Below are 12,541 nucleotides of genomic sequence, written 5' to 3'. Positions count from 1 at the left end.
AATGTTTCTAAGCATGTCAAACACTATCACACTCCATGGAAAGCAAGTTTGCTTATTTCTAAACAGGGTTGAATCAGCTGACATCATCTGACGGCACAGACATAGACTCAGCTCTAAGATCTCAGAAAAGTTTTATTAAGCCTGTGAGGGAGTTCCTGCATATGCACACTCCCTTGTGAGCCTCTCAGTCTCTTCCAAAGCTTAAGCTTTAGTGAGACAGTAGACCCTCCAGAGAGGCAGGTGGGTAATTAAGTATGGCTGATTCATGCTGCTGTCTATGGATTCATGCTGCTGTCTATGGTTTACAGATAAGCAAACTTGCTTTCTCAGTTAACAAGCATACACAAATATATTGTAGGGGGAACCTTAAGCTGAGGCTTGCATTGTGAAGCAATTTACTAGTGGAGAATTTATGGGGTAAACAGACTATGTAGAACTGCTTATTCTAGGCAGTAGTGAGATGAGAGAGTGTGAACAGACAACCAAATAACAGCTTTGCAAATGTCTTCAACAGAAGTGGTCCAGAGATGAGCCTCTGAAGTCTCCATGGCTCTCACTTGATGAGCCTTGACAGAATATGTAATCTGTAAGCCAGCCAGCACACAACAGTGCACTATTCAGTTCGCTAGTCAGATAGACAAAAATGTTTTGGCATTGTGGTCATCAACCGGCGTACTTGATCCATCAGTTTCCTCCTCCTCAGGGGAGGGAGGAAGACCTTGTTCTGCTTGGTGTCGAATCGGGCCCCCAGGTACTCTAAGGACTGGGAGGGCTTGAGGCTGCTCTTGTCCATGTTCATGACCCAACCGAGTTCCTGTAGGAGGGACCTGATCCTGCTGGTCACCTGGAGGCTCTCTTCCAAATACTTCATCCAGATCAGCCAGTTGTCCAAGTAGGGGTGCACCAGGATCCCTTCTTTCCTCAGTGCTGCTGCCATGACCACCATAATTTTGGAGAATGTTCTGGGGGCGGTTGCCAGATCAAAGGGTAATGCCCAGAACTGGTAATGGCGGCCCAGTACCGCAAAGCATAGAAAATGCTGGTGGTCTTGATTAACTGGAATATGAAGGTAGGCTTCGGAGAGGTCCAGGGAGGTTAAGGACTCTCCCGGTTGCACTGCCATTATGACGGAGCGGAGAGTTTCCATGCAGAAGTGTAATATTCGCAGGTGACAGTTGATGCTCTTGAGATCCAGGATGGGCCAGAATAAGCCCTCTTTCTTGGGCACAATAAAATAGGGGTGTAGGTTCCGGAGTTATAGCCCTCAGATTGAGGAGCATTATCAGTGTAGATTCCACTGCCTTCTTGAGCTGGGAGTGGCAAGGGGATATCATGAACCTGTCTCGAGGGATGTTGCTAAATTCCAGAGCGTAGCCTTCTCGTATGATGTCTAGTACCCATTTGCCCAAAGTGATCTCGACCCACCGCTGGCAGAAGAGAGAAAGTCGACCCCCTATCTCCTCTTCCCATGGACGGGTCAGCCCAACTTTATTGGGAAGCTTGGGTTGAGCCTGAACCCGAACCTGTCCCTCTTTTGGGTTGCTGGTTCCAAAGGACCGAGACCTTCCCGAGGGCTGAGGTGACTGGAACAACGGGTTTCTGTAGGGCCAGAAGTGCTGGGAACCCCCTGGCCCGACCCCTCATGCAGCTCTCAAGGGAGGGATGCTGAGACCTTTTTTTCCTGTCTTCCGGTAATTGAGATACTGGAGATTCACCCCATTTACTGGCTAGCTTCTCCAACTCACTTCCGAATAGGAGGGATCCCTTAAAGGGCATCTTTGTGAGGTTCACCTTAGAGGTTGCGTCCGCCGATCAGTTCCACAATCATAGCTATCTTCTGGCCACCACCACTGAGGCAACTCCTCTGGCCAAGGTACGCACTAGGTGTGAGTTTGCATCTGTCAGGAAGGCTATGGTGGGTTCAATCGCCTCTCCGGCGTGCGCCCCAGAGCTATCTGCCTCTCTTGAGAGGAGCAAGCAGGAGCGAGCCACCAGGGCACAGCAGTGATATTGCTGACGTGTCGCAGGCTTGCTTCAGAATGGATTCTAAACGTCTTTCGTGAGCATCCCTTGTGTGTTCCTCTGCTAGGAGATGAGAAGACGGAGACAGATTTCAAAGCTGACGTCACCCTAGATATACCCTTGTAGTGACCCCAGCTCTTCAGTATCTCTCAGTCTCCTACTAGATGCGGACGCTATTCCCACACTAGCATGGTGTTAGCGGGTTTGCAGTGCTAATACAAAGAAAGAAAATTATTACCTTCAATTTAAAGGAAGATCGAGCCCCGCTCTCCTGTAGTGATACTTAAGGGTCCCTCCCCCAGTTGAGAATTCCTGAGGCGATTTCAGAGATCCCTCAGAGGTGTGCGCCTTGGTTCAGTAGCCAATTCCTGACGTGGACTTAGCTGCAGAAGCAGCTGAAAGGCAGTGGGTGCAGAAGCTGAGTGCTGCGGTGAAGGCCAAAGCCCCCTCCCTCCCAGCATCATAACAGAAAGACCTAACACTTCTCTGGGCTGGTTCTTCAACAGGGGAGAGGAGAATAACAAAAACGACATTGCTGGAAGCCCCCAAAGAAAGAGGAACCTCAAACTGGGCCCCTCTGTCCCATGGGCCTGCTTCATCTGCTGGAGACAGAGAAATACTGGCTAAGTGTCTTCATGCTCCAGCCTATACACGGAAATAAAAGTCAGCTTAGAAAGTTTTTCTCTGTCTACATCTGCTGGAGGGGGTGGGTGGTGGGGCAAATTATCCACCAGTTTGGATGGGTCTGATAGGGACGCTAAGGAAACTTGAATTTGAGTTGCCTATCCAGGAGGGCTTGGCTGCACAGACTAAGTGATACACTTGAGCTTTGGGAAGGTAGGCAGCTGCAGGTATAGGTACAACCCTTGCTGGTAGAAAAGCAGAATGGAAAATAATGCTTGTCCTTGCTCAGCAAGACAATAAGTCTTGCTGTTTATGGAGAAAAGTGGGAGATAATCTAAGAGAGAACAGGTGGAGAAGGCACAGTTATAAGAATTAATAAGTTTCCTCCAAAGAGTGTATCACACTCTTCAATTGTGCCTACCCAGCTACACCTTGAATGGTTAAGTAGCTAATTTTTTGTTAATGAAGTTGAAATGTTGCTCTAGAAATGATGCTGCTTTTCTCTTCTTGATACAAATGCACCACTTTCATCTGTTTAGTCAACTATGCATATTGTCTCAATGGACATCTTGGTGACTGCTTCCTTTTCGCCCTACATCTAACCCCCCCTAAAAACATGTGTTCCATGAACACTCCAATCAAAAATACAAAGCAGAGGCAGCCAGTAGTGAGTCTGCCTCTTAAGGACTGGGTGGTACCAGTATGCAGAAGCAGCCATTAATTAGCACAAATGCAGCTGGGCTTAAAAACAGTTATACAGCGAGAAACTTTGCAGTAGAGTAAGGACACGTGTTTCAGTTGAACTGAAGTGAAAATCCTTGTGAAAATACAGCAAAATAAAATTGATACCTTATTAAGCTATTCTGCATGGACACCATACCTGATCCACCAAAGGCATCATTAAGGCTTCCGCCCTCTCCTTGCTTACAAAACGCTGGGTGTCAAAGAGGAAGATTTTGTGTAGACAATCAAGGATAAACAGCAACAATAAGCAGCTCTTCTCTGTATTCCTGGAGTCATAGAAAGCTTTGTCTGAATACAGAACCAAAAACAAATACAGGAGAGGTGAGATCGTACTAGGATGACCACACTAGCGTTAACACCACAACTGAAAGGCAACAGAAGACGGTCAGTTCGTTTTCGCCAGGTTTTAAAATAATTTTCCACGTGCTTTCTAGGGGAGATGGAACCTTGAGTAGTTCTGCATTGCATGTCACTGCAGTCATGTTAAGAAATCTCAGGACAAACACAGTGATTGTCTCTAGACTGTAGTTCCATCCAAAGGCGAGAGCAAAAGTTTCACAAATAATTTTTCTGGTCCATTTATTATTTTGTGTTGCTCATATCTGATTTTGGTTTACAGTTTTCAATTACATAATGGTTAAGTGTATTTTGGGCATCAGGAGACATCTCTCTCTTCTTGTAGAGTGGTGTCTCCTGGGGACCCTGAAAAACAGGATGTCTTTCAGCATTGCTGCACCATCATCTATATTTAAGAATCTTCCTGAGGCACTGACTGACAAAACAGGTGCTGCCTATTGACTGTATAAATATGTAGAACTGTAGAACCCTCTGCTCGGATCTGAGATGATGCCTAAGTTGGTGGGACCAGTGTTGCTACTAACCTATATAGGGGACCTTGGACTCATCTACCCTCCTGGTGCTTATTCAGCTGTCTTGCTAGTTGAACTGCACGTGGTCCTGCACTACCACAGGAGCTGTACAGTTCAAATTGTGAGACGGCTAGTGCTGTGCCAGGTTTGAAGAAGAGTTGAAGGTTCCTTGCACATGTTAGCAGGAACGCTGGGGGGGGGGGGGGGGGGGGGGGGGGGGGGGGGGGGGAGGACTATAAGCATGACCGGAGGCAACAGCTATAATCTCTTCATGTGTGGGAAAGATAGACAAGAAATTCTGCTTTCTCCTGAAGGTCTCCATGCTAGACTAAAAATAAACTGCTCAAACGGTAAAGGAAAGGAGCATGATAGTGATGTTTAAGAGGTTTACTGAAGTGATATATGCTGGAAGTCCTGAACTAGCCACACCCATATGTATTAGGTAGAAGACCTGGCCTCAACATACAGGTACTTTTAAATGCTCAATTTGGTGCTTTCCCTACACATTTAGTTATTGAATCAGAATTCCTTGTTAAACTCCTGACAATAAGCTCTGCAGTCCATCACACTGAATAATCACTACTGGTCACTTTAAGTGCATGGCTTCAACCAAGCTGAAAAGCTCCAACAGCAGCTAAGGGAGAGCTTCCTATAGCTTAATTGTTTTGAACTTTAGAAGATCCTGACCAACTTTGCTTCCTACTGGCAAAACCTCCTCTTAAAAATGTCAGGGGTACCCTTAGTTACTGCTGCTAAAGAGTCTACAGAAGCAAAGTTTAAAGCAACTAATCCTAGATGAGAGTATGGCAGAGAGAGAATTAAAGAATGCCAAATAAGATATCAAAAGTAATAGTTATTAATAAACACCCTTTCAGGCTGAGGACATAACATTTTGTTTTCATATTGCCCATGGTAAAAATGCTGAAACGCACCAGTTTTCACGGTGTTGATCTGATTCAGAAGGTCAGCAAAAGGCTTCACCAGATGACCAGCGAAGAGTGTGAAAAGCCCCTTCAGTTTGTCGGCGACACGATCAGCCAGACGGTAAAATGTCAGCAGTCTGTCCTTTGAACTGTCCTCAGTTTTGCACCAGTCAAACAGCTGGAAGAAGTTAGAAAAGAATCAGTTCTAGCCACTGAAAAACTTCTCTGGGCCACGATTCAAAAGCCGGAGACCAAGAATGTTTACCCTGAAGAAGAAGGGTCTGAAAGTGACTTCAGAAAGCTTCATGACCATGGTGATCAAACAGTCAATGATGTGGCCCTCTGTTATTCCAACTTCTTCCAGATCATCCTGCAATGAAGACATGTCAAAAGCAACATATCAGAACACCTCGACTTCTGCTCACTGGATGAGTGTAAAATGAACACCTGCGACCTGTGGAAATCAGATGACTAGCCCCCCCTCAGTAGTAAGGAAGCCATCAAAGTCAGTCCTGGTTTTATCCCACTGCATCTATGGACTTGCAGTTCTGGCTTTCTTAGAAAAATTGAGAAAGTGGCTTGTAAACAACGCTGCTTGCAGTCCTGCTAAAGACTGCAAAAAAAATACAAGGCCTTCCGTGTGGAGGGATGGGTGGGCGGAGGTTGTTCCTCCCTCTTCCCTAAAACCCTTTGAATCTACATCCCTTTCTTTTGTGAGCAATTTGTTAGTGTTCATGTATATTATGGTTTGAATTTGCACAGAAGTAGATTACTGCTCATTGTTAAACAGAAACTCAACTCTAATTTTCCCTTCTGCCTCAGTGCTATTACATTCTTATGGCATCCCCACTCAGACTCTCTTTCTGAACCGATGATCTGTTACAGCTGAATGGTGCTGTACCTGTGGGTGGTCGGCTCTGAAGTTCAGGGCTTTCAGGAAGAAGGTCGTTAGTTCAGACTGGTGAGAGGCGAGCAGCTGCTTCTCCATGCTGCCAATGTGTTCCTTCAGAACATCCATGAGGTGTCCCAGGCGGTGCTGTGGAAGAGCACATCCACAGAAAGAGGAATGTATACCCAGATAATCATCATTTATTATTATTTAAGCTTTTATCCCACCAAATTCCAAAATATCAGTTCAGAAAAAAATACATAAAAAAGATTCAGTACAAAAAAAAACCAACAAACATACATAAACACATTCAGCAACCAACAACATAACTAAAATGAATCCTAATCAATCAAATACAATACCATAATTAAAAATTAAATGGGTCATCATCCTATCTAAAACAATGACCATCAAAACAAATTATGAATACTAAAATCAATAGCAATCAGAATCCATAAGCTAATTTAGTGCTAAACATGCAATATCAACCCTATCAGCACATCTATGGGACTGGACAAAAATCCACACAATCCTGTTGCAATAAGCCATTAATCAAGAGCTAAAAACATAAAGCAGGTATTAAGTATAATGGTTCTCCCCTCCCTAATCTCAAAGGTAATGCAGAATTTATACATTTCTACCATCGTTAGCAATTTTTAAGAAATCTAGAAAATACTCAGGCAAAGGCAGTTTTGTAGGAGAATTCAAAAAAGCAAGGAGTTGTCAATAAGTCAATAATCAAGAGATATAGAATTACATCATTTTATATCAGCAAATGAAAATGCCTGTGTGTGTGTCTTCTCAAGTCTACAATTTCTAATGGTGATTACAGAAGCAGGGCCAATTTTGAGGACAGTAAGGTAAGACTCTGGACGCAATGGATGAGACAACTGGGTCTTCAATATTTTATATATGCGGATGACGTACAGATTATTATTCCTATTACCAGTTCAATTACAAATGCCCTGAGCTTTTGGAATGCAGCATTATCAGAAATTAAATCAATTCTTACGGACAACCAATTAGCTATCAACACCAATAAAACTGAGCTTATGATTATATCACCTCCAAATAATACTATACTGAACAACTCCAACCTCTCACAACACATCTCTACAATGTCTCAGCAAGTACGTAGCCTTGGCGTTATTATTGATAATCTTACTTTCAAAAAAATTCATCGCTGATACGATTAAAAATGGATTCTTTAAGCTACACACACTAAAACGCATTAAACCCCTTTTATACCAGTATGATTTCCGTACAGTCTTGCAAGCAACGATTCTATCAAAAATTGATTCCTGCAATGCATTGCTATTAGGACTACCTAAAACAACAATCCAGCCTTTGCAAATGTTACAAAATGCAGCTGCCCGCATCATCACTGACACGAGACGCCATGAGCACATCACTCCAGCACTTCAGTCTTTGCACTGGCTATCTGTGGCTTCAAGGATAGTATATAAATCCATGACTCTTATACATAAAGCCGTTCACAACAGAGAAATGCAATGGTTCAATGATCAATTACAATTCAAAACATCAATCCGACCTACCAGATTCCAACATCTAGCGAAACTGAAGATCCCAGCGCCTAATTTGACCAAACTTTCGACTACAAAAGAACGTACTTTCATCATTGCTGGATCCACAATATGGAATACTATGCCCTCTGAATTACGCCAGGAACTTTGCCACAAAAAATTTAAACAAAACCTAAAAACCTGGCTATTCAAAAAAGCCTTCTATCAATAAACTGAGTTCTATTATATACCTTTCAGAATATTTCTACACTTATATTGATTTTCTTTATTTATTTTTTTTTTTACAAAGTTATAATTAGTCTTATATTCATACAGTTATTATGTTATATTGTAAAGCTCTATGCTGAATTAATGTTTGAATGTAAACCGAGGTGATGTTTCTTACGGACCCCGGTATATAAAAATCCTTAAATAAATAAATAACTGGCCGAGCAGCCTGGCTCTTTATTTTCTTTATTATATTTTTATTGAAATTTAATCATTTTACCTGAAATAAAGGAAAAACAGTAGGCTGGTTCTTTACTATGTAAGGCTCAAAATATCAAAGACATAATTTTCAATTATGTTCTTTATAGCTAATCACGACGAGAGGGCTTCATATGATCAAAGTGCCTAAAACTAACAGTAATTCTGGCAAATTTGTAACTGCTTTAATGTCTTTACAGGGAGGCCCAAATAAACTGTACTACAAGAGAAGTCTTGAATTAATTAAAGCTTAAACAGCAGCTGCAAGGGAATCAGGAGATAAAACGGCTAAACTGTTTTCAGGAAAAAATGTTTTATGCACTTTTAAAAGTCAGCACCCTTTGGGGCGACCAATAGTACCTGGAAAAGTTTCAGTACTTGAACCGCTTTCAATGTTGGTTGATCAATTTTTGAAGCCATTCTTCTCTAAGGCATAGTATACATCAGAGACATTTCTGGCATGCTGATTTTTTTTTTCTTAAGATGTTGAATCGATTACATGTAAGGCCGTGATGGATACCTAATTGCTTTACACATGCATAGCCCGAGATAAAGCACTGGAAGCTGTCCGAACGAGAAAAGTTGGTACACTGATTTTGTACGTAAGATAGCACACTTGGCCCTTTGTTATAATTACTTTGGGTTCAACCAGAGAATTCTTTTTACAGATTTAAGGGATGGCTATAGGTGCAACCATGGCCCCCAAAATTGCCAATTTATGTTTTGCATTTTTTTTAAGAGCAGTATTTATGAGAACGGATGCCACAACTGGCATGTTGGAATAGGGTCCTAGTCGGGATAAGGATATATTGGTTTATTGATTTTTTAATGGGATTGGGCTTATTTGTATGATCAATAAATCTGTGCTATATAAATACATTTCCATATTACATTTTATAAATTCATTGTACCATCTTTTTATTAGACTTGGAACAGATACACTGACAACATTTTTTTTTCTTTGTTTGGATTAGAATAGAATTTCATCAGTGACTGAATTTTTTTTGGTTTATCATCAAGAGCATATTTCTTTTCTAGATTTTAATATTTATTTGTATGGATCATATTTTAAATCTCACTATTTTTGGAAACCCATTGAAAAGAATTTGCACTGTTTTGATAGTTTCCATCTAGCAGCACTCAAAAGAAGTTTGCAGTCATTCAGTTTCTACATCTGAGACTAGACAATTTAAAAAGCAATCTTGCAGAACGGTGAATAAAACGGAAAATATCATAATGCCTCTGTATCGCTCCATGGTGAGACCGCACCTTGAATACTGAGTACAATTCTGGTCGCCGCATCTCAAAAAAGATATAGTTGTAATGGAGAAGGTACAGAGAAGGGCGACCAAAATGATAAAAGGAATGGAACAGCTCCCCTATGAGAAAAGGCTGAAGAGGTTAGGGCTGTTCAGCTTGGAGAAAAGACGGCCGAGGAGGGATATGACGACAGAGGTCTTTAAGATCATGAGAGGTCTTGAATGAGTAGATGTGAATCGGTTATTAACACTTTTGGATAATAGAAGGACTAGGGGGCCTCCATGAAGTTAGCAAGTAGCACATTTAAGACTAATTGGAGAAAATTATTTTTCACTCAATGCACAATTAAGCTCTGAAATCTGTTGCCAGGGGATGTGGTTAGTGCAGTTAGTGTAGCTGGGTTCAAAAAAGGTTTGGATAAGTTCTTGGAGGAGAAGTCCATTAACTGCTATTAATCAAGTTGACTTGGTGAATGGCCTCTGCTATTACAGGCATCAGTGCCATGGGATCTTCTTGGTGTCTGGGTACTTGTCAGGTTCTTGTGGCCTGGTTTGGCCTCTGTTGGAAACAGGATGCTGGGCTTGATGGACCCTTGGTCTGACCCAGCATGGCAATTTCTTATGTTCTTAAACCTGAAATATGCCAAATTACTAGAAAACATTGGGCATTTCTGGGAATACACACTATTTTTAGTAATAAACCCAGATTTGCTTTTTCTTGTGGAAGGAACATTAAAGAAATAGTAGTACAAGAGAGATGAATTTAAAAGATTATTGTCTGCAAAAAATTCAAGTGGGACTGATCCAAGGTGAAATGGCAAATGGAAGAAAGATAGAAAAAATGGAAAATAAATCGAGATACCTCAACTTAAGAGTTTTGAACTTTCCAAGTGTAAAGCTCATTTCTCCATTTGAGCAATTTAAAAGGTTTATGGTGGAAAATGTACAACTATCCCCAGAAACCATTCCACCTATAGTTAAGATTGTATTTGTAACATCTGATAAGAAGAATAATAATGATGGGCAAAATAGAGTTTCCCAACTACAGAATGTGAGTAATCTTACAGACATTCTGGAGCAAACTATGGAAGAACAGGTGGAATATCGTGGGATTCTTTGTATAAGATTTCTTCTTGCTTTGGAAAGAGATAAAATACTAAGGTAATTCCTTCGAAATAGAGATAAGCTCTATCTCGCTCAAAAAATCTGGATATTTCCTGATATAACTAGAGCTACACAGCTACGAAGAAAACATTTTCTTCAGATGAGCCAGGAGGTGAAAAACCTCAGGGCCCATATAATTATTTATTACCCCAGCAAATGTGTAGTCACGTATAATAATTTCTTGATACAAGTCTTCCTAAATAAACATGTTTACTTTGGTCATGGGATAGGGTAAAGGAAAGCTCTTTAAACCTTCTAATTCTAGAAATTTTATTTCTTCTTTGATGCTCTATTAAGTATCTGGATCTCCCAATTTCCTTATAACGGGTGTATTACTTTATATTGAATGTATTGGGTTTTTTATGTTCTCATTGGCTATATATTGTGTTTAAGTATTATTAACCAATATGATCATTACATTTTTTTTTGTTAATTCTTGACCCAATCATTGACAAGCTGTAATTGCTGTCTATTTTGTTTAAAAAGCATAAATAAAAAAAAAAAAAAAAAAAAAAGTCGTCTCTCTTGTACTCTTTTACTGTTAAAATGGTATGACAAGGGGCACCATAAACACATCTGAAATAGGACAGGAAAATTCCAGAGCATGGTGTTTCCTGATCACCTCTAGAATCCACTGATCTGATTTAATTCAGACCCATTTCTAGTAAAAGGCTGACAAACTATCTATTTCTTGTACCACATGATGGGTCCCCAAATCTTTATTGGGAACTTTGATTGCTAGTGCAACTGCTCAAACCTTCTTCCTTACCACCTCTTTTACTGGATTAAAAGGACTAAAATCTACTGTAGGGCCTAAATCTTTGCTGACTGGATGATGTTCTTGGTCTTCCCCACGTCAAATATCAAAAACAACTTCTAGGGACCAAGAATCTCGCAGCTCCTTCTGGATTTATCCTCTGGCAACCTAGGTGTTTTGGACTCCCCCAAGGCCTTCACAAACTTTTCCGGATTCTCTCCAAAGAGAAGCTTACTTTTAAAGGGAAACTTAATCATTTGAATCTTGGAAATAGTGTCTGTGGACCAGTTACTCAACCACAAGCAGCACCCTGCTGCTTTAAGTTGAAGCCATACTCAATGCTGTTGCCTGTACCAAATCATTGGAGGCATCAGCCAAAAAAGCTGACTGTGGTTCCACCCAAGCTGTGTTCTTTATGGCTTCTTCTTCCAAGGCCACCTCCTATATCTGCTGAGAAAGACGCAAACCTGATCTAGCCACAATATTGCTACAGACTGTCACCTGGAGTGCAAAACTAGAAGCTCCAAAGCATTTTTAAGGACAGATTCAATCTGTCTCGCCCGAGCATCCTTGAAGGAAGTAGCTCCCTTGATCGGAATGGTGGTCTGCTGAGTCACAGCACAAACAAACAGATCCACCTTGGGAACACAGGGAGGATAATTTTGAAACATGCAAGAGCTCCCACACCCATATATGCATGTATATGGACGCGCACAATTTTACTATAATATTTTATAACAAGCACATTTCACATATTCACATATTATAAAATACGTATATGTATGCTGCACAACATGTAGGTCTACGTGTGAATATATATGATGCTTTGAAACCATATATTTCAATGCATTAAACGCACATACTTTACCCATCTATTTTAAACATATATGTGCATAGAATTTACGCATTAAAGTAAATGAGGATTTGCTCAAGTCCTGATGTGCATGTGTAACTTGGTCAATTTTATAACATTCACACGTGGAGGAAATTACCAATTTTCCAATTAGTCCATCAGTTTGCCAGTCCTTCACCAGACCATCGAGACCCTCCTGGTTCTTCAGCCTAAACTCCTCCCAGTTTACCCAAACCTGCCCCCGCCAGTCAGGACTACACAATAAATATATTTATCATCACTTATGCCAATAATTAGCAGGTGTAAAAGCAAGCGAGTAAGTTGGGAAATGTACGCGCTTACATGTCTTTTAAAATATTATCTTATGCGCACACGTATTGACCCGCCCCAGAATGCCCCCTTTTTTACACACACATATTTGTGCATGA

At 41.0% G+C, this 12,541-nt stretch overlaps 1 protein-coding gene across 6 annotated transcripts in view; it reads right to left on the bottom strand.

Moving 5' to 3' along the window:
• Nucleotides 1-12,541, bottom strand: part of HEATR1 (HEAT repeat containing 1) — a 317,329-nt gene that overhangs the window by 16,712 nt on the left and 288,076 nt on the right. For all 6 annotated transcript variants that reach the window (XM_029593810.1, XM_029593813.1, XM_029593812.1 and 3 more), the window contains 4 exons: nt 6,084-6,218; nt 5,448-5,552; nt 5,192-5,360; nt 3,527-3,678 (listed from right to left, as the gene is read on the bottom strand). In XM_029593810.1, coding sequence (XP_029449670.1) covers nt 3,527-3,678; nt 5,192-5,360; nt 5,448-5,552; nt 6,084-6,218 — 561 coding nt within the window. The remainder of the gene's footprint in view (nt 1-3,526; nt 3,679-5,191; nt 5,361-5,447; nt 5,553-6,083; nt 6,219-12,541) is intronic.

Source organism: Rhinatrema bivittatum, chromosome 3 (genome assembly GCF_901001135.1).
Source record: "Rhinatrema bivittatum chromosome 3, aRhiBiv1.1, whole genome shotgun sequence".
NCBI classification, from domain to species: domain Eukaryota; kingdom Metazoa; phylum Chordata; class Amphibia; order Gymnophiona; family Rhinatrematidae; genus Rhinatrema; species Rhinatrema bivittatum.
This window is presented reverse-complemented; position numbering and strand designations above follow the sequence as displayed.